The 20,572-nt window shown below is 44.5% G+C and overlaps 1 protein-coding gene across 1 annotated transcript in view; it reads right to left on the reverse strand.

The window, feature by feature from the left end:
• The window catches only part of LOC137385012 (dromaiocalcin-1-like), a 46,259-nt gene that overhangs the window by 19,605 nt on the left and 6,082 nt on the right, over positions 1-20,572 (reverse strand). Inside the window, exon 3 of the mRNA XM_068059749.1 lies at positions 5,536-5,711. Within this exon, the coding sequence (XP_067915850.1) occupies positions 5,536-5,711 (176 nt within the window). The remainder of the gene's footprint in view (positions 1-5,535; positions 5,712-20,572) is intronic.

Here is a 20,572-nt window from a genome sequence, read left to right on the forward strand (position 1 = left end):
CCAACTTGCACTTCTGACCTACAAAACTACTCCACTGTTACGTGGATTAGCACCATCCAAACTTCAAATGGGATGAAAACTTTGAATGCAACTTCCAATCCTACCCAAGAATTTACTTTGAGTGTTACAAAGCAAGGATTATCAGAGAAAACAAGACAAAGAAAAGTCTTACAGGAGAAAACAACCCATTATTATAACAAGAGATACCATACCAGAAACCTACCGAAGTTGTCAGAAGGGCAAAAGTTATGGGTACGAGACCAAAACAGAGAAGGAATAATTCTCAAGAAAGGGAAAAATCAACAGCAATCTTACTTACTAAGAACTTCAGAAGGTACTATAAGAAGAATTAGAAGGAATCTTATTCCTATTCAGCAAAGACGCTCATCAGTCCTACATTTGGGCAAATCAGATGTTGAACCTGAAATTCAGAAAACACTGAATGCTACAACTCTTAACGAAGGCTGCCCAAGTCAAGACATAAGTGATCAGAGAAAGATAACCAATCTTCCACATTTGACGACAACAAGATCAAGGAGAGGTGTGAAGCCACTTGACAGATTGAATCTTTGAAGTCAGAGACTTTGGGAGAGATGGGGTCGTATGTAAATAAAATGTGAATGTATGTAAATATATATTTGGATAAAGACTTGGGGGAGAGATGTAGTATAAGGGTTGGAATGGGTTAATGTGAAAGAGTGTAATGAATACCTCCTACCATGATGATGCAAGAGATCATATCTGAGAGAGACTCAAGGAGAAATGCTGTGTGGCTTTGGAGCAGTCACACAGATTGGTATGAAGTGTAAATAGTTACAAAGGGTAATGTTTTAACTAATCCAGACTAAAGAATCTTTTTAGCTAGACTAACAAAGGTGGCAGTGCTCTGAACAAAGATATAATACAACTGAGCCACAATTGACACTTCAGTTCAGTTTTAGGCAGCAGAGTTTTGGATCAGCTCATTTTTAGAGAGGGTGCAATGTGAAAATGCTGGCCTGGAGAACATTGGAATGGTCAATCCTCGAGTTAACAAAGTTAGGGATGAGTTTCAGCAACAGATGAGCTGAGGTGGGGCAGAGATGTGTAATGTTAGTGGATTATCATTTATTAGGGACAGATGACAAAGCACTTGGATAAAATGAACTGATCAGAGAGAATCGGCATGGATTTGTAAAGGGTAAAACATGTCGAAGGAATGCAGTTGAATTTTTTGCAGAGGTAACTAACATGATAGATAATGAAATGCCTGTGGATGCTCTTTCTATGGACTTCCAGAAGACTTTCGAAAAGATTCTACATAAGAGATTAATAACAAAAATGATAGCATGTGGAATTAGAGGAGACCCTGCAGAGATCCCTGGGGACAATATTAGTCACATCCTGCTAATTTGAGTTCACACCCATTATCCCTAGTCTCTGTCTCCTAACTCCTAAGCAATTCCCTATCCATATCAAGCTGGCTACAACACAAAACAGTGTAGGGGTTAAAAGTAGTTACTCACACTGGGAAAAGTGGGGAATTGTTGCTCTATAAGCATGCCTTCTGGAAGCACTGTTCTTCATCTTTAGCATAAACAATTTGGACTTGGGAATTGGAAATACAATTACAAAATTTGGAGCTGACACCAAATTAGGGGGTTTAATTAACACAGAAAAGTACAACAAAATAGTGGAAGACATGAATAAACTTGCAGAATGAGTGTGTAATTGCCAAATTAATAGTGAGGTGGTGGATTTTGGTTGGAAAAATATGTTCACCACATACTCCTTAGAAAATATGTGCCAAAATGGGGTGGAGGAACAGAGAGATCTGCAAGTACAGAAATTCAAAACACTATAAGTAGCAACATTGGTTAAGGCCATAAAAAAAGCAAACAAAACACTGGAATGAAAACAAAAAATACTGGAAATATTCAGCAGGTCTGGCAGCACCTGTGACAGATAAACAGTTAACGTTTCAGGTCTGTGACCTTTCATCAGAACTGGCAAAGGTTAGAAATGTAATAGGCTTTGAACAAGTGATAAGGGGGAGGGGGAAGAAGAACAAAAGGGAAGGTATATGATAGGGCAGAGGGCAGGAGAGATTAAATGACAAAGATGTCATGGAACAACGGCAAAGGGAGTGCTAGTAGTTATATTAAAAGACAAAGCATTAGTCCAGAGAGAGTGTTAATGGCAAAATAATGAACAGCTCTGTGCAAAAGCAAAAACCCGAAAACAAGTTTAAGACAGGTCCATGGTGAAAAAATAAAATAAGTATTACTTAAAACAAAGACATTTTGTTGAAGCTTTTCATCTTGCACCCGTCAGGACAATTTGAAAGAATACCAGTGTAAGGGAAACAATACATTTATACTGTATGAAAAGAGAGTGCTGACTATTTGGCAAGTGGACTCTGATTGGTAGAGGCATTACCGTGGAGAATGCACAATTTATGGTGACTGACAGATAACTGCCCAGCTTTGTTTGAAATTTAAACCAGGCAGCTTGAGTCTGATCAATCAAGGTATTGCCCTGAGGAATGAAGCAGAAATGGCTGTCACTTATTTTGTTTGGCTGAAACAGGCGCAATGAGTGTACATGTTCTGTCTGTCTGTAAAGAACAGGGCCCTGGGTATCAATATATGCAGCTTTCACCACACTGCAAGCCTGACTGACAATATTAAATTAGTTGTCAGTGTAATTCTTAGCACACTGAGGATTATTTAGCAAATGTTCTCCAGTCGCAGAATCACATCTAATGCTGGACACTGTGTTTTGAGTTTTGCAAGCGTGGGCTGTTTGGGTACGGTCTGTACCTTGTCTGTTGCAAACAGTGGAAGGGACATGCTGTTTGATACAATTCACCAGTCTTAGCGACGTCACAGACTGTATCCAACCAGCCCCTTTTTGCCAAACTCAATACTCTGAGGGGACTTGACAGGGTGGATGTTGAAAGAATGTTTCCCCTTGTTGGAGAGAATAAAACTAAGGGACACAGTTTAAAAATAAGGGGTCTCCTATTTAAGACAGAGATGAGGAGAAATACTTTCTCTCAGTGAGTCATGAGTCTGTGGAACTCTCTTCACCAGAGAATGGTGGAGGCAGGGTCATTGAATGTTTTTAAGGCAGAGGTAGACAGATTCTTGACCAACAAGGGAGTCCAAAAGTATTGGGGGTAGGCTGGAAAGTGGACTTGTGTCCACAAACAAATCAGCATGATCGTATAGAATGGCTGAGCAGGGTCGAGGGCAGATTACTCCTGTTCCTAATTCGCATCACATATGTGCGTATGATTGCTCTGTTGTTTTTCCTGTCATCAGCTTTCCTCATCAGCTAAATGGCTTTGTTCCGGGGCGGGGGGTGGGGGGGTCTTCTTTAGACTGTAAAGGAATGATCTGGATTCATCAGCAAAACCCACAACAATATGATGTCTTATCACTTCATTTTTATGGTCTCCATATTCACCTGCCTCTGCAAGCTTGTAAAGGTCATTAATAAAAGTATTGAGTGTTTCGCTCGGTTTCTGGACCTTTTGTTGAATTTTGCTCTTTCTAATATCTTACCACCCCACAAGTTGAAGTAGGAATAAAAAGCTTTTAAAATTTCCTCGAATTTGACAGATGTTTCATGAAGACCTTGTCTTTCTACTATATCATCAGCCAAAGCAGCAATTGATTATAACAGTGTATTCATTTGCAATGCTTCAGACTTCCTGTCCAATTTAGATGCAATTCTGTGTCTGAGGAACCTTTTTCTCCAGAATACCCAGTTTTGAATCTGATTGGGTTCCTCTTGACTTTTGAAACTCTCTGGCATTCCCAATTTTTGATCCATGTTGTTGTATTTTGTAGAATTCTTTAGAGTGCTCCCTAAAAGAAACTCTGTTTTTTCAGGCAAGCTTGCATTAATGGAGTGTGGCAGATGCTTTCGAGTGTCTCTTGCTGTTTTTAATAGGCTGTTTTAGGGTTTCTCCCTTTGCTCGAGCACTTCCCTTTTTTTGTTTATTCAGACTGCCTAATGGAGTTGACACAGCTGTTTGAGAGTTCCCTGCTGTTTTATGGCCTGTTCTTGGGTTTTCCCCTTTCTTTGAGAACTGCAGGTTATTTGTTTTTCTTCTTCAGGCATGGCTGCATTAATGGAGTCTCCTTGCTGTGTTTTGGGGTTTCCCGCGCTTTTCAGCAGTTTGCACGCTTATTGGGGGTTTCATGCTCTTTGACCTTGCGCTCAGCCCTAGTGATGGATTGGGTTTTCCCCTTTTTTTCCTATCTCGATGGCTTCAGAAAATTACTTTAAGTTCTTTAAATGCTTTCGACTGTGATTCCTCAACCAATAACTCACCCAATCAATGGATTTGATTTTCATGCAGCCATGTGTTTGTTCTATGGAGCTTCTCTCAGCTTCTTAAGGTCTGTCATTTTTTTTTCTCTTTTCAGCTAGTTGCTGTATGCTGCCACCGTATTGAGTCTAGCCAGAGAAGTTCTTAGATTGTGGTATTTAAACATTAATATTTGTTTCTTAGAAGTTATATACACTCCACTCTATCCTGTGTGTCTCCTTCAAAAGCCATGCTGTAGCGGTTCTGGATTGTCTCTCACATGATCTCTTACATCATCCTGGCTGGCGGTATTCTTTACACTCTCTCAAGAATAACCCTTTCAGACTGTTCTGGTACAAAGACCTTTTATATTTTAAATTCTCTACCCCAGAGAGCTGTGGATGTTAATTCATTCAGAGGACAATGGCATCGTTGGCAAACCCAGCATTATAGCCCATCCCTAATTGCCTTTGAGAATGTGGTGGTGAACTGACTTCTTAAACCACTGCAATCTGTGTGGTGAAGGTACTCCCACAATGCTGTTCTGTGAGGAGTTCCAGGATTTTGTCTTGTTACCTCAAAGATTTGTGAATGTTTCTCCCCAGGTCTCTCTTGTTCCTGCAGCCCTTTTAAATTTGTACCATTTAGTGACCATTCAGTGAAAGTGACCTGGAGAAACCATTCAATGTAAATTCCTAGTAGCAAGACTAACCAAAGATGAGGTGAATCTTAACAATTTTCTAAATGTCTAATCACTTAGCTGAACAGTTACAGTGTTGGATTTTTACACTATCTGCTCATTCAATAGCCTGACAGGAAATCCTTTAAAGTGACCTTGTCCTGTTTGATCTGAAGAGCAGGATCCGCTCTCCCCACCAAACTTCAACACAATGCATTTTGCAGAAAGTTTCACTGGACGGTGATCAGGATCAGGGAGTTGTGCTGATTTTATTCTTTTCTAATCCAGAGACACTCAGACCAGTTATAAAACCCTCACCACTGTCCATGGATGAACCTGGGCCCTTGTCTGTTGGATTTAATGTCACAGTTCAGTGTCCTCAGTGTTTAATGTAGAATACAATGTAGACCATGTTACCCAGGTGATGGAACACACTGAGTCAATCAGAACTGTCCAGGTACAAATCAGAAGGTACTTTCATTCTCTGTGTCTGGTCACATTTAGAAACACTGAGAAACAAACCCAATAACTTCCAATGGAGACTCCAGAGACTTACCTCAGCAATTATCCAAAGCCTTTCCTGGGAGTAGTACTTGTAACAATAACCAAGATAAAACCAACCATCAGAACAAAGTCCTCTCCCAAAGATGCCACGTTTTTCAAGGTTCTGATCCCAATCAGTCTCTGTCTCTGGTTCCCCGTTCTCCATTGTTCCATTCAGAGCAACACGAGCTGCAGTTTAAGGGAATTAGATTAAAACAAGCTGCAATAATCACAACAGCAATCGCCACAGTTTATACAATCATGGAATGATACAGCACAGAAAGAGGCAGCAAGTATAGATTCAATTTCCTTTTGAAAGTTAATATTGAATCTGCTCCACCACCCTGTCAGGCAGTGCATTCCTGATCATAACAACATGCTGTGTATCATCAAATTCTCCTCATCTCCCTGCGGTGTTTTTGCCAATTTACTAAAATCTGTGTCCTCTGATTACTGACCTATCTGCGACGAGCAGCCACTTTTATTCTTATCAATCTCTGGGAGCAATTTTCAGCAATGGGCTCAGGCATTAATGATCCTTGGAGATGGTCAAGGTGGGGCCTTGTGCTGAAACACTAGTTTAGCCCCTGTTTAGTGCAAAATACCATCATGGTAAAGGAGTTGACGCCAGCACTAAGAACAGCTGCCCGAAGGCTTGTTAAAAAACTGATTGCACTTAAAATGCCTGCTAGTGCTCAGTAAAGAGGCTGATCGGTATTTTGGTGGCCATCACCTCAACTAATGCCCTCTCCTAACAGCAACCAGCCACTTGGGAGTAAACACAGCGTTGATGTCAATTTCAAGGCCTCCTTAAAGGGATCCTCACCATTTCTTGTTCACTGCTGCTGCAGCTGTGAAGAGGACATCAGAAATACATCGGGAGACTTTCTTGTACCTTTGTCAAGACTTGATCAACACTCTATCAACATGTATTCTGGTAACTCTCTGAGGAGGAGTAAGCCCTGTGCTTCACCACCTTATTGGACACCTTATCGGAGAAAAGGAGTGCTTGATCATCAGCATCTTGCTGGGGTTCCTCTTTAGTCTGGGTCAGGAATGGGAGAAGGACATGAGGCCAGGCAGAGCAGCACCAGATGCTGCAGGAGAGATCGACAAGAGGGTGAGGTGGCCTCCTTCCCCTCTGCGGTTACATGAAATCCCTCTTCCTCTGGATCTCCTCCACCAGGAGCTCCAGAACTGCATCTGAGAACCTGTGTGCTCTCTCCCTTTGTGCATAGGAACATCAGAACAGGAGGAGGCCATTTAGCCCCTCGAGCCTGTTCCACAATTCAATGAGATCATGGCTGATCTGTGACCTCACTCCATATACCTGCCTTTGCTCAATATCCCTTAATACCTTTGGTTAACAACAAGCTATCAATCTCAGATTTAAAATTTACAATTAATGTTGCATCAATTGCCGTTTGCAGAAGAGACTTTCAAACTTCAACCACCCTTTCTGTGTAGATGTGTTTCTGAATTTCAGTCCTGAAATGTCTGGCTTTAATTTTTAGACTATGCCCCCTCGTCCTAGACTCTCCAACCAGTGGAAATTGTTTCTTTCCATCTACCTTATCTGTACCCTTAATATCTTGAAAACTTCAATCAAATCACCCCTTAACCTTGTAAATTCGAGGGGATACATCACGAGTTGGATTGGAGAGGGCGGGAAACCCAAAATAATTGATTGAATTACAAAAAACAATCAAATAAATATACAGATATGGTTAAATTGTCATGGCAGTGCAGGACAGGCCTGGAGGTGAACAATAACTGCAGCCTGTGGGAGTTTAAGGAGAGCTTTCATATCAACTGAGTGTTGTAATACATCTTTATGTGGTTGTGGTTACATTTTCAGTACACCTTGCTGGAGAGGAAATGCTGTAACATACCATGTGACTGAGTCTCACTCTCAGTCTGCTGCTGATCACCAAACAGAGGAAACATTTTCAGATATTCTCTTGCAAAGCAATGCCATGCTATTACCCTCAATAAAGGGACCCATTATTTAAGTATCCACTGATCTCTGATGTGCGATTAGTGCCTTGATGTCTGAATTCTCAGTAAGTACAAGGAAACAAAAACACAACACTGGGCAAACCAAAGTTGCAGTCATGTTGTGGAGGATGAGTTCATGGAATGTATACAAAACAGTTTTGCAGATCAGTATGTCGAGGAACCAACTTGGAACAAGCTATTTTGGATCTAATACTGTTGAATGAGAAAGAATTAATTAATAACCTTGTAGTGAAGGGGCATCTAAAGAAGAATGACCATAATATGATAGCATTCTATTTTGTGTTTGAAAGTGATTTAGTTAAGTACGAAACTATGGTTTTAATCTGGGAAACTACATTAAAAGATATGATGCTAGACAAGCAGTTGCTAGCATTTAAAGAATTAATTTGTAATTTGCAACAAATATACATTCCTTTTAGGTACACAAACATCACAGAAAAGTGGTCCAAATTTGGATGTCAAGAGGGGTTAAAGATAATATTAAGTCAAAGGATCGGGTTTATAAAGTTGCCAAAAAGAGCCCCAAGCTTGATAATTGGGAGGATTTTGGAATTCAGCAAAGGAGGACCAAGAAATTGATAAGGAAAAAGAAAAGAGAATATGAGAGTCAACTAGCAAGAGAACATAAAAACAGATTGTTTACGTTTCTCTCGGTCTGTAAATAGAAAGAGTTAAGTGAAAGTAAACGTGAGCCCATTCGAGACAGAGACAGGCGAAACAAAATGGGGAATAAGGAAATGACAGAGACATTAAACCAATACTTTGTCTGTGTCTTCATGGTAGAAGACGCAAAAAACATTCTGGAAGTAATGGGGAACCAAGAGTCTTACGAAAATGAGGAAATTAAAGAAATCAGAATAAGTAAAGAAATAGTGCTGGAGAAATTAATAATGTAAGAACACAGATTTTTTCTGCAACAGCCAAATTTTTGATCAGCAAACTTCATGAGGCCAAGAGACATTTTCCGACATAAAGTAAAAACTGCTGAGTGCTGCAAGCAATAAGATGCTTACTGGAATGCAAAAGTTCGTGAGTGTGCAGACACTCGTGAAACACTTGGGCTGAAATTTTGGACCCCGGTCCCTGAGGTCAGGAATGGAGGCAGGCTCCCTGAAAATACCGGTGACAGCTGGCATGTCAGTCTCAGGATGCTGTTCCTAGCACTGACAATGTTAACCAGGGTTGGAGGAGGGTGGAAGAGCTTATTGGAGGAGGAGGGTGGAACTTTGAAAGGGGGTCATGGATTTCAGGAGGTGTCTGTTGTAGGTCAGCTGAAGTGAAGTGTGTACAGAGTAGGGAGCCAGTCAAGGCTGCCCAGGGAATCAGCCCGACCCTACAAGAAGGTCAACAGGGCAAAGGGGAACTCGCCATTTGATAGGAACATGCCCTTGGCATTCTGCAGGTGATGGGAGAGTAGGCACTCAGCACTCGGGCATTGAATGGGATCGTCTCCCTGCTGCCAGCATTGTGGGGGCAGAAGAGCAGGGGACAAGGCCTGCCAAGAACAAATGGGTGGCCACCTGTCTGAACCGATGGCTACAACCGGCAACGGGCCATGACTGGCTGCCTTTGGGCATAGTGGTGATGAGGGGAAACACCCTCTGCAGGAAGAGTGGAACCCTGATCAGCAGGAGGGCATGGGAGAGGAAAGAGGGGCAGGAAGGCAATGGAGGCCATACCCTCAGAACAGGATCTTCCACCGAAGATTGCGCTACCTGGAGATTACCAAGAACTAATACTGCAAGAGCCTGCGTCTCTCCAGGCAGATGGTCACAGACATCTGTGAACTCGTCACTGAAGACCTTCCACCTCGCAGCAATGGTGTCATACTCTTCCAGTAGTTGTCACTGTGGCCTAGAACTTCTTTACTTCTGCCTCCCTCCAAGGATCAGCTGCAGATCTTAGTGGCATCTCATAAACCTGCATCTCGCAGGTCACTGATGCCCTCTGCCAGAGCTGGACAGGACACTCAATTCACAACAGAAATGGCCTCACAGCCACAGAGGAGATTGGGTTTCGCCACCATCACTGGACTGCCTCAGGAACAGGGCATCATCGATCGCACCCATATGGTCAACAAAGCACCCAGTGACCGGCCAGTCAGATTCATCAACAGGAAGGGCTTCCACTCTGTTAACGTCCAACTAGTCTGTGACCACAACAAGAGCTTCCTCCATGTGTGCACTCACTTTCCTGGCAGCTGCTGTGACCCCTTCATCTTCTGCCAATCAATGCTGCCTCAGATCTTCACTCCAAACGCCAAGTGCGTAGATGGATCTTAGAGGGCAGGGATATCCTTTGAAGACATGGCTACTCACCCCTCTATGAAAGCCTGCAGACAAAGACACAGAGGTGATCCAACAAGTGCCACTTGCTCAGTAGGACAACCATTAAACGGACTATCAGGATTCTGAAGATTCGATTCTGGTTCCTCGACTGGTTGGGTGGCACCCTCCAATACCCTCCTGCACGAATCTCTGTCATTGTGATGCTCTGCTGCACTCTCCAAAACATGGCCATCCACAGAGGTGTGGATCTTGAGGACAGTGAGGCCCTGGAAGGAGACAGTTTGGCTGAGGAGGAGCAGGAGTTGTGAGAAGAAGAGGAATTGAAGGTGGACAGAGATGACACAGAACAGGGTGGTGCCCCGATGCACAATGAGGTGGCCTCCTTCTGCCACCTTCCGGGATGAGGTCTTCTCTCCTCTCCCTTATGGTCTCATTAGATCCAGGTTGGCATTGATGAAGCGAGGGGCAGCCCTACCCCAGATGTCAGGCATCCAGCTCTCCTGTAACATCTCGCTTCACTCTGGTGCTGTGAAAGGCTTTGGTACAATCAGCACATTTCTCCCTTAGGACAACCAGGAGCCTCAGTGATGGCTGCTGAGGGGAGTCTAAATCTGTCCCACACTTCACCCACACACCTGTGTTCCTGCCTCCACTGGTTCTAACTGAACAGGAAATCCATCTCCATATCAGTTAAGGATTCACCCCCATGAAAATCTTAACTTAAATCATTTTCCCACTGGAGGCGGGTTTATGACCCAAAAGTAAACCCAGCTCCTGTTTCCCGCTTCTGTGATGAAAATTCAGACCTTTACGTTTCAATAGCCTGATATTGGATGGCCACATTGAACAACTTTGAGTATAAATAATTGATAACAGGCAAATATGAATAATGAAGTCTTTGAAAGTAGGCCTGAAGGTTGAAGGTGGTATTTGAGACAGTTATGGACTGGTCATGGAAAACAGAAAGAGATAAGGAGTGTAGTCCTGACCATGCTGTACGTGCAAAGGCTAGAGCAGGGAATGGAAGGTGGAAAGTAAGTTAAAAGTGAGCTTTTACCCCATGGTTTAAAAAAGGAACTTGACATACCATTGGACATTTTGTACTAAGAATAACTTTTATAGGACAATAAGGTCCTGTCAACCTAATAACCTTGGTCCACCCATGAAAAAGGCAATAAGTGATATTGCAAAAAGATAATCAGCATGGTAGTTGGAATCGGGTGACTTGGCCAGTTACCCAGAACTTAAGTTCAACAACCAAGTCATTTGTCTCTGGTGGATCGCATCTGCAATTCTTTGTGAAACTCTTTGTGAGACATTTGGTGTAATCTCTGTGGTTTTAATAAGTTTAAGAAAACGTAACTCTTTAAGCTGAGCTCATTTTTTGTGATGTGTCAATGTCTTGTAATACTTGGATCGGAACCTAAGTAAGTGAGGTCTTAAAATGGGACGAAGTAGTGACAAATCCCCTGGACCTTATCATCTGTATCCATCACATTCAGGTTGGCAGGCTGTGACTCACTAGTGGGGTCCTGTAAGGATCAGTGCCTGGTCCTCAGCTATTTATAATCTGTATCAATGACTTAGATGAGGGAACTGAGTGTAACGTATCCACGTTTGCTGACAAGACAATGTTAGGTGGGAAAGTAAACTGTGAAGAGGAAGCAAAACAAACAAAAGAATGAAAGAACAACAGAAACACTGTATTTATATAGCTCCTTTCATGATCACTGGAAATCCCAAAGTGCTTTACAGCCAATTAAGTACATTTTGAAGTGTAGTCACTGATGTAATATCGGAAACATTATATTAAAGTGGCCACAAATGGATTTAGACTGGTTCAGTGATCGGTCAAAAATGTGACAGATGGAATATGATGTGGATGAATGTGCAGTTATTCACTTTGGTAGGAAAAAGAATAAAGTCGAATATTTTTCAAATGGTGAAAGACTGGGAAATGTTACTATTCAGATAGATCGAGGTGTCCATGCGTACAAATTGCAGTAAGTAATGCAAGCAATTAGGAAAGCAAATGGTGTATTGGCACTCAGGGGTCTTCTGCACTACCTGCCTGATTTTCACTCTCCAACAGGTATTCAGTTCTGAATACTCAGGAAAGTGATGCTTCACCTGGGGAGTGCAGCCAGAGCCAGGTCCATGGCACCACGGGTGGCTCAGCGGCACAGTGGGGTACAGGGAAGACTGGAAGAGCCATAGTAATGGGTGATTCAATAGTCAGGGGAACAGGCAGGCGTTTCTCTGGCCGCAGCCTTGAATCCAGGATGGTGTGTTGCCTCCCTGGTGCCAGGGTCAAGGATGTCACTGAGCAGCTGCAGAACATCCTGAAGGGGGAGGGTGAACATCCAGCAGTCGTGGTCCACATCGTAACCAATGACATAGGTAGAAAGAGGGATATGGTCCTGCAGTCATAAATTAGGGGGTTAGATGAGAAATTATCAAGCAGGATCTCAAAAGTACTAATCTCCGGATTACTCCCAGTGCCACGCGAAAGTGAGTATAGAAATAGAAGGATAAGACAGATGAATACGTGGCTGGAAAGATGGCGCAGGAGGGAGGGCTTTAGATTCCTGGGACATTGAGACTAGATCTGGAGGAGAAGGGACCTGTGCAGGCCGGATGGGTTGCACCTGAGCAGAGCCAGGACTGAGTTCCTTGTGGTACGTTTTGCCAGTGCTGTTGGGGAAGGTTTAAACTAGTTTGGCAGGGGAATGGGGACCTTAGGGTCGACTCAGTTGGAACAAAATCAGAAATGAAAATTGAAGCAGAAAGTTAGTGGATGAGTCTGGAAGACAGAGGAAACAAAGGATAGAAAATTAAAAAGCAGGATTTGGCAGTGCTCAAGGGTATCTATTTCAATGCAAGGAGTATAGCAAATAACGCAGATGAGCTGAGGGCAGAGATAGACACGTGGCAGTATTATATCATAGCTGTTGCAGAAACATGGCTTAAGGAGGGACAGGAATGGCAACTCAACATACCTGGTTACAGGGTTTTAAGACACGATAGGGAGGGGGATAAGAAAGGAGGAGGAGTGGCAATTTTGGTCAAAGAAACTATTACAGCTGTGAGGAGGGTTGATATGTTGGAAGATTCATCAAATGAGGCCATATGGATTGAGCTAAGGGAAAAATAAGGGGCAATCACACTGCTGTGAGTGCAATATAGACCCCCAAACAGTCAGGCGGAGATAGAGTGGATATGTAGGCAGATCTCTGAGAAGTGCAAGAAAAATAGGGCTGTAATTGTAGGGGATTTTAACAACCCCAATGTTAACTGGGATAGTTTTAGTGTAAAAGAAATTGAGGGAGCAGAATTCTTGAGGTGCATTCAGGAGAATTTATTTGCCCAGTATGTAGCAAGTTCAACAAGAGTGAGCGCAGTTTTAGACTTAGTTTTAGGAAATGAAGATGGGCAGGTGGAAGGGGTGGCAGTGGGAGAGCATTTTGATGGTAGTGATCATAATTCAGTCAGTTTTAACAGAATTATGGAAAAGGATAGAGATAGAACAGGAGTTCTCAATTGGGGCGAGGCCAATTTTACTAAACTGAGGAATGATTTAGCGAAAATGCACTGGAACCAGGTAGTTGAACATAAATCAGTGTCCAGAACAGAGGGAGACGTTCAAAGGGAAGATTCAAGGAATTCAGAGAAAACATGTTCCCACAAAGAAAAAGGGTGAGATGCGCAAATCTAGAGCCTCATGGATGTCAAGGAGCCTACAGGGGAAGATAAGGCAGAAAAGGAAAGTTTATGTCCAACACCAAGAACTCAATATGACAGAAAGCCGAGAGGACAGGAGTATAGAAAGTGGAGGGGTGAAATCAAAAAGGAAATTAGGAAAACAAAGAGAGGGCATGAAAGAATGCTGGCAAGCAAAATCAAGTTGAACCCAAAGATGTTTTATCGATACATTAAGAGTAAGAAGATAACTAAGGAGAGAGTAGGGCCCATAAAAGACCAAAAAGGTAAGCTATGTGTAGGGGTGGAAGATGTTGGTATCGTTCTTAATGAATACATTCTGGCTGTGTTCACAAATGAGTGAGATGATGCAGATATTGTAGTTCAGGAGGAGGAGTGTGAAGTATTGGATGTGGTAAACATAGGGAAAGAGGAAATATTAATGGGATTAAGCATCCTTGAAAGTTGATAAATCACCAGGGCCAGATGAAATGTACCCTAGGTTGTTAGAAGAAGCAAGAGAGGAAATAGCAGAAGGTCTGACCATCATTTTCCAGTTCCCACTTGATACAGGTGTGGTGCTGGAGGATTGGAGAGGGAGGAGCAGGAGACTCTGCACAGAAGGTCCAAACCAACATGAGTTTTCAGGAATCACATCTCCCACCTCCACCTCAGCCAGGAGCAAAGCCTGAGGGGCCTCAGGTTCAATAAGGAGGTGGTCACAAAACTGTGCCATCACCTTCAACAGGACCTGCAGCCTCACCCCAGGGCTAGGATGATGCTGACAATGTCAAACAAGGTCACTGTCACCCACAACTTCTACACAACCAGATCATTCCAGGCAGGAGCAGGTGACATGATGAACATCTCCCAATACATCGCCCATCACTGCATCGGGGAAGTGATTGAGGCCCTGAATATGAGGAGAGGCAATTTAATAATTTTCTCCCTCAGCACAGAGAAGCAGGATGTGCAGGCACGTGGATTGCCAGGACAATGGGATTTTCCATGGTGCAGAGATCCAAGGCACGTGGCTCTGTGGGCCCCCGATGTCAATGAGAAGATGTACAGGAACCACAAGGGCTACCATTCCATTACTGTGCAGTTGGTGTGTGACTATGAACAAGCCCTTATGTCGGTGAATGCCCGCTATCCTGGCAGCAGCCACGATGTCTTCATTCTGAGATAGTCTGTTGTTCCCCCCGTCTTCGAGCCACCATAAAGAAACAGAGGGTGGCGGCTCAGAGACAATGCCCACCCACTATACACATGGTAATGACCCCCTCTGCCACCCAACCAGGCCGAGAACAATGGGTGTACAATGTGATCCACACTGCCACCAGAAACAATGTGGGGCAGACCCTTGGCATGTTTAAGCAGTGGTTTCCATGCCTGCATCAGCCAGAGGGAGTCCCACTGTTCTCTCCAGAGCAGGTAACAATATTCCGTGGTGGTTTACTGTGTCCTCCATAACATCCCAACAATGAGGGCGCAGCCATTACAACTATGTCTCCAGAGGCAACCTCAGGAGGGGAAGAAGAGGAGGAGGAAGAGGACGAGGCAAAAAGATGAGGCAGGGAGGAGTCATCTGTGAATACTTCGCTCTGGACGGGCTGTCCTGGAGCACCTACTCAGACTCCAATTCCCTTAGGAGATCATTTTTCACTCTCATGGCTCCATTATTCCCCACGTTCCCATTTAACTGGGATACCCGGTCACAGTGTCCTCTTGGCCAAGAGCCTGCAACAAAAGGCACCAACGATAATCATTCCATAACATCTTTATCCAACAACACATCTAATTATACAATCATAAATGAACTATTCATCCTTGTGCATTCCCTTAGTGCCTGTCTTGTGGGTGTGTTTGCCTGGCTTATTGTTCCTACACAGTGCTATCCCAGTGGCTGCAGCATGCCTGGTGGAAGGCTGCTGACTTTCATTGAGACAGACTGCAGATGGTCTTACATGACACCCTGGTGTATCTATGGCCTTAGAAGGCCCAGCTTCGGACTGCACCAAGTCAGCATGGGTGGCAGCCGTTTGAGCTGGCTGGCTGAGAGGCACAAGTAAGAGCAGTGGCAGAGTGCCAGTGGTGGGAGAACAAATGCTGTCATCCTGAGTGAGGACAGTAGATTTGTGTTCCACTGTGTCACTGTCACTCCCCTGGGGTGATGTCTTTCCAATTCTGATCATCTATTGGAGGAGAGATTTCTGGACTACCACGAGAACCTGCATACCCAGTTCAGCACTGAGATCTGCAGCCATGATGGCAGCAGTCTGAGCTTACATGGCAGCAAGCATGGATCTGATGACCTCTGTCTGAGCTTTCACTGCAGCTCTGAGACATTGGGTATCTTGTACCAATGCTGCAGTGAAAGCTGAGACAGTAGCCACCAGATGCTGCATCATGGCTGGGTCTGCAATTGCAGTCATTGAGTTGGCCACCACTTCCACGTTGGAAAGGATGGTCTCCAAGCTCAGTGTGATGCTGTTGGCCAAACCCCTCCATACTCCTTGACATTGACTGGAGGGTCTCTGGCAGGCCCAAGGCCTCCAGCATCTCGGGTACATTGTTATCAGCATTCCCCTGTATGTTGCATCATTGAAATCCTCATGTGAGTCCCCTGTAGCAGAACTAATGTGTGACCTTGCCTTCTGGTGAGCTGGCACACCAAATATCCTTTCACCCTGGTCTGGCTGCAGCCCCCTCGTGCTCAGTGACTCACCACGTGCAGATCCTGACTCTATATTACCCTCAAGGATACGCTCAGTGCCAGTATCTGAGCTGTAGCAGCAAGCAGCAGCTCACGTGTTGGAGCTTCTGCGTCAGTGGTGTGATGCTGGTCTTGTCTTTCCTCCTGAGGCTGCTGTGATTGAGCACAAGGCAGTTCTTGGGTGTGTGAGAAATGAAATCAGAGGAGGAGAAGGATTGGGGTGAGGGTATAGGGGTGGCATGGAAAGCAAGAGGTCCATGGTCACACCATTAGCAGGATGAGGGTGAGGTGGGAGTTGAGGAGGGGCATAAGGCAGGAACCAGAACGTTCTCAGCAACACCAGATGCAATGGATTCTGTTGCAGTTGTTCCTGTGATGTGAAGCACTGTCTCTCCATAGGGATTAAGTGATGCAGACGTGTCTGTCCATCACCAGCTCAGCTTTGTTCCATTTGATTATTTGCCACCTTGTCTTGTAGGAGAGAGGGAAGAATGTCAGTGATTGTGTTGCACTGTGTTTGGTTGATGCTCCTGCCACAGCTGAACAGCAGGAGGTATGTGGAGGCAGTGAGAGGTGGGTGTGAGGTTGGCATCATTGGAAGGAATGAGGGTGAGGTGAAGTATCTGAATGTTAGACCTGAGTCCTGAGTGTGAGGGACAGCTGATGGGTGAGTGAAGGGTGTGTGCTGCATTGAGTTGGTGTTGCAATGGGTATGAGATATCCTTGAGGATGCATTCACTCATCTTGACCACCCAAGTGAGGTCAATGAACTTCTTGCCGTAATGTTGCCAGGTACTCTGGGCCAGTCTCCATGGGTGGAACACCCCGAACACCTGTTCTCATTTCATTCGGAGGATGTTCTGTGATGGCCTCCTTCATCCATCCCTCTGACCACGTCCCTCCAACCCCGTGGAAACACGGTCTCTTTCCTCCTGTCAACCTCCATCACTTCGGCCTCCAGTGCTGCACCTGTGAACCTGCGAGCCTCTCTTTTCCCTGGTGCTCCATTATTTTGCTTCCACTTGCAGCCAATTCCCCTTCAGGCAGTCAGCAGCAGCTTCCTTCTAAATGGGGAAGGCTGCCTTTAGGAGCTGGAGGTTCGCTGGAACGTATGCTGCCACACACGCTGCTAGGCCTCCTGCTGAGTGTTCAGCCAGCCAGCAGTGTGGGCCGTGCTCGGCTGAATGCTGCAATCATGGAAACGTGGAGGCAGCACACAGTTTGTATGCTGCCTGTCTCCGTGAGACCGGGCGGGGGCAGATCGTGATTTCACAATCCCTGCACCAGAAAACAGGAGCAGGCAAATATTTAACCATGGAAGACTTTCTGTAATTGTATAAGGCCAAGATATGTGGCCTACTGTGTCCAGTTTTGGCCTTCGTACATAAGGAAGGATACAGTCACATTGGGGGGTGTACAATGAAGATTCACCACACTGATTCCTGAGATGAGGTGATTGCCCTGTGAGGAGAGATTGAGTGGACTAGACCTATCCTGTCTGGTAGATGCTTCGAGGATGTTTCTCCTGGCTATGGAGTCTAGAACTGAGGGGCACAGTCTCAGAATAAAGGGTTCACCATTTAGGACTTAGATGAGGAGAAATTATGGGCGGCACAGTGGCGCAGTGGTTAGCACCGCAGCCTCACAACTCCAGCGACCCGGGTTCAATTCTGGGTCCTGCCTGTGTGGAGTTTGCAAGTTCTCCCTGTGTCTGCGTGGGTTTCCTCCGGGTGCTCCAGTTTCCTCCCACATGCCAAAGACTTGCAGGTTGATAGGTAAATTGTCCTTTATAAATTGCCCATAGTATAGGTAGGTGGTAGGGAAATATAGGGACAGGTGGGGATGTGGTAGGAATATGGAATTAGTATAGGATTAGTATAAATGGGTGGTTGATGGTCGGCACAGACTTGGTGGGCCGAAGGGCCTGTTTCAGTGCTGTATCTCTAAACTAAATGTCTTCACTGAAAGGCATGTAATACTTTGGAATTTTTTACCTCAGAGAACTGTGCATGCTCAGTCATTGAGTATCGTCAAGCCAGAGAACAATGGACTTTGGATACTAAGGGAATCCAGGGATATGGGATTGTGCAGGAAGGTGTAGCTGATGTATTGGATCAGCCATGACTTTATTGAATGGTGAAGCAGGATCAAGGGGCTGAATGGCCTCCTCCCGCTCCTACTTTTAATGTTCTTTTTAAATCCTGTCATGTGGACGGAACATCATGTTAAGAAATCACTGAATCCATTTCTGCAGTTCAATAAGAGGATAATGCTATGAAAGTGCTCCTATTTTTTAATTTTTTTGAGGACTCGTGGTTGAAGTTTTTGAACATGGATTGATTTGGGGCTGATGCAATTCCAGAGATGCTGGACTTTTTTTTTAAAAGGTCATTGAAAGGACTTGAGCTTTCTGTTTCAAAGCAACATTTACTGAATGCCACATGTCTTCAGCTATGTAAACAGCAGGTGCCTTCTGACTATGGGAGTTGTTTACAGAGAAGTGACACGTCAAAATTTATGGTGATCAGTAGTTGGTTTCATTTTGAATACAGTTTTGAGTCAGTTGAGGTCAGCCTGCTAAGAGAGAAACACCCAACTTATCATTTTTCCAGCTCTCTGAGAAACCCTGCACAATCCAGTGCGTGATAGCTGAAACGCCTGATGTCACATTTCTCCTGGAAAGACTGCCAGATGAATTCTCGATGCCGCTTGAAAAGAACTGCTGAAAAAACGATCCCAGGGACAGTACTCTATTCGTATTTGGGATGCCAGAATAAAGTGTTACGACCAGGTGAGGAGGTCTAGGGGTTCCTTTCTGCCTTTGTCTGGGTTAACCATAACAGGGTTTACTTTTTAAAAAAACACCTTGTTTTAGCTCCCCCTTAGTGAATCCATGTTCACCGCTTTCCAACGGTAAGGCAAAGAAGACAAGTTTTCTTATATTTTAAACGAGAAATGTAGAAGTTAATTAATCTTAAACTCTAATGCGGTTACCGACTACGAATATGCAATGCAACCACGTTAGCGTGCATACACGATAGACACACAGGCAGATAGAGACTGAAAATAGAAAAGAATAAAGGGGAAAAGTTTGAGGCAATAGATGGGTTTCTATTTTCTTGTCCCTTTGAGTTTGCTGTGAAGTCTTTGGTTGCCGGTCAGACTTCCAATTCCTTGGGGCCCAGTGCATGTTTCAACTTGTTTCGAGGTCGGAGTCTTTTCTCTCTTGAGGTTTACATGTCTTCCGTGGGTCTGGTGGCTTGGCAGAAAGCAAGAGAGAGAGAGACTTCCTTGCTCCGGGTTCCAGTTCAAATAGCCTTCTCTCTTTTTCTGTGGCTCAATTCAAAAAAACCCAGGTTGCCCAGCAGGTTAATCATGTGACTAGCTGGTTTGACCACTTCTGTTTGTGGATTCTGCCATCTTAGCAGCCATCCTGGAATGTGAGCATCCTCACCTTCAATGTCTGGTGATCACAGCCCATTTTGGGTTAAGTGGACCAGGGAATAGTCCCTTGTCTTTCCAAGCACTGTCTGTTAGTATGCAAATATTTTTCCAACCAAGTGTCTGGTGATTTTTTTAACTAGTTTCTCCAGCAACAGTTTAAAATCAATGTTCATATGACAAAATTAATATGCCTCATTCTTGGCAGGTGGGGGGTCTGCATGACACCTCCACACCCAACAGAATGTAATGTGATTTTTTTTTAATGGGTCTCAGGCCACTGAGGAGAACTCCATTTCCTCATCAGTACCTCATTCTTTAAGTAGGAGCAATCAAGGACTCCCTCAGCTTCAATTTCAGACTGGGCAGCCTGTGCTAACTCTTTCAGTACTGGGACAGCTCGCTGAGCCTCAGCCAGGGAAGATTTATTTAACTCGTTCCCTGTGTCTTCTAACTTTCCAAAGAAAGTCTTGGCCAGACAGTCCTCATGGTCATCTGCCTGCAGTGCCAATGCATTCGCCTCTGGGGGAGCTGGTTTGATCATGGCCTGATTCATTACATTGTCTCCTGCCACTGCCCTGCTTCTCTGACCTCCTGCGGTCTCTCTTTCTATACTGGGGAAGCTACCATCTTCATCCCTGCCAGATCATTATCAAGGAGCAGGTCAACCCCATCCACAGGCAAACTAGGCACAAACCCTATGGTCACCGGTCCCGAAACTAGGTATAGGCATACGCTGGCCTCCATTCCATTCACCACCATTCTGGTATTTACTGAACTCTCTGGGGAAAAGGTCAGGCCTTTTCCCAGTAAAAGGGATCTGGCGGTTCCTGTGCCCCTGAGAATTATTATGGGCTTGCTTGCCCCACTTGAGGGGTATGGGGTTA

Source organism: Heterodontus francisci, chromosome 27 (genome assembly GCF_036365525.1).
Source record: "Heterodontus francisci isolate sHetFra1 chromosome 27, sHetFra1.hap1, whole genome shotgun sequence".
Lineage (NCBI taxonomy): Eukaryota > Metazoa > Chordata > Chondrichthyes > Heterodontiformes > Heterodontidae > Heterodontus > Heterodontus francisci.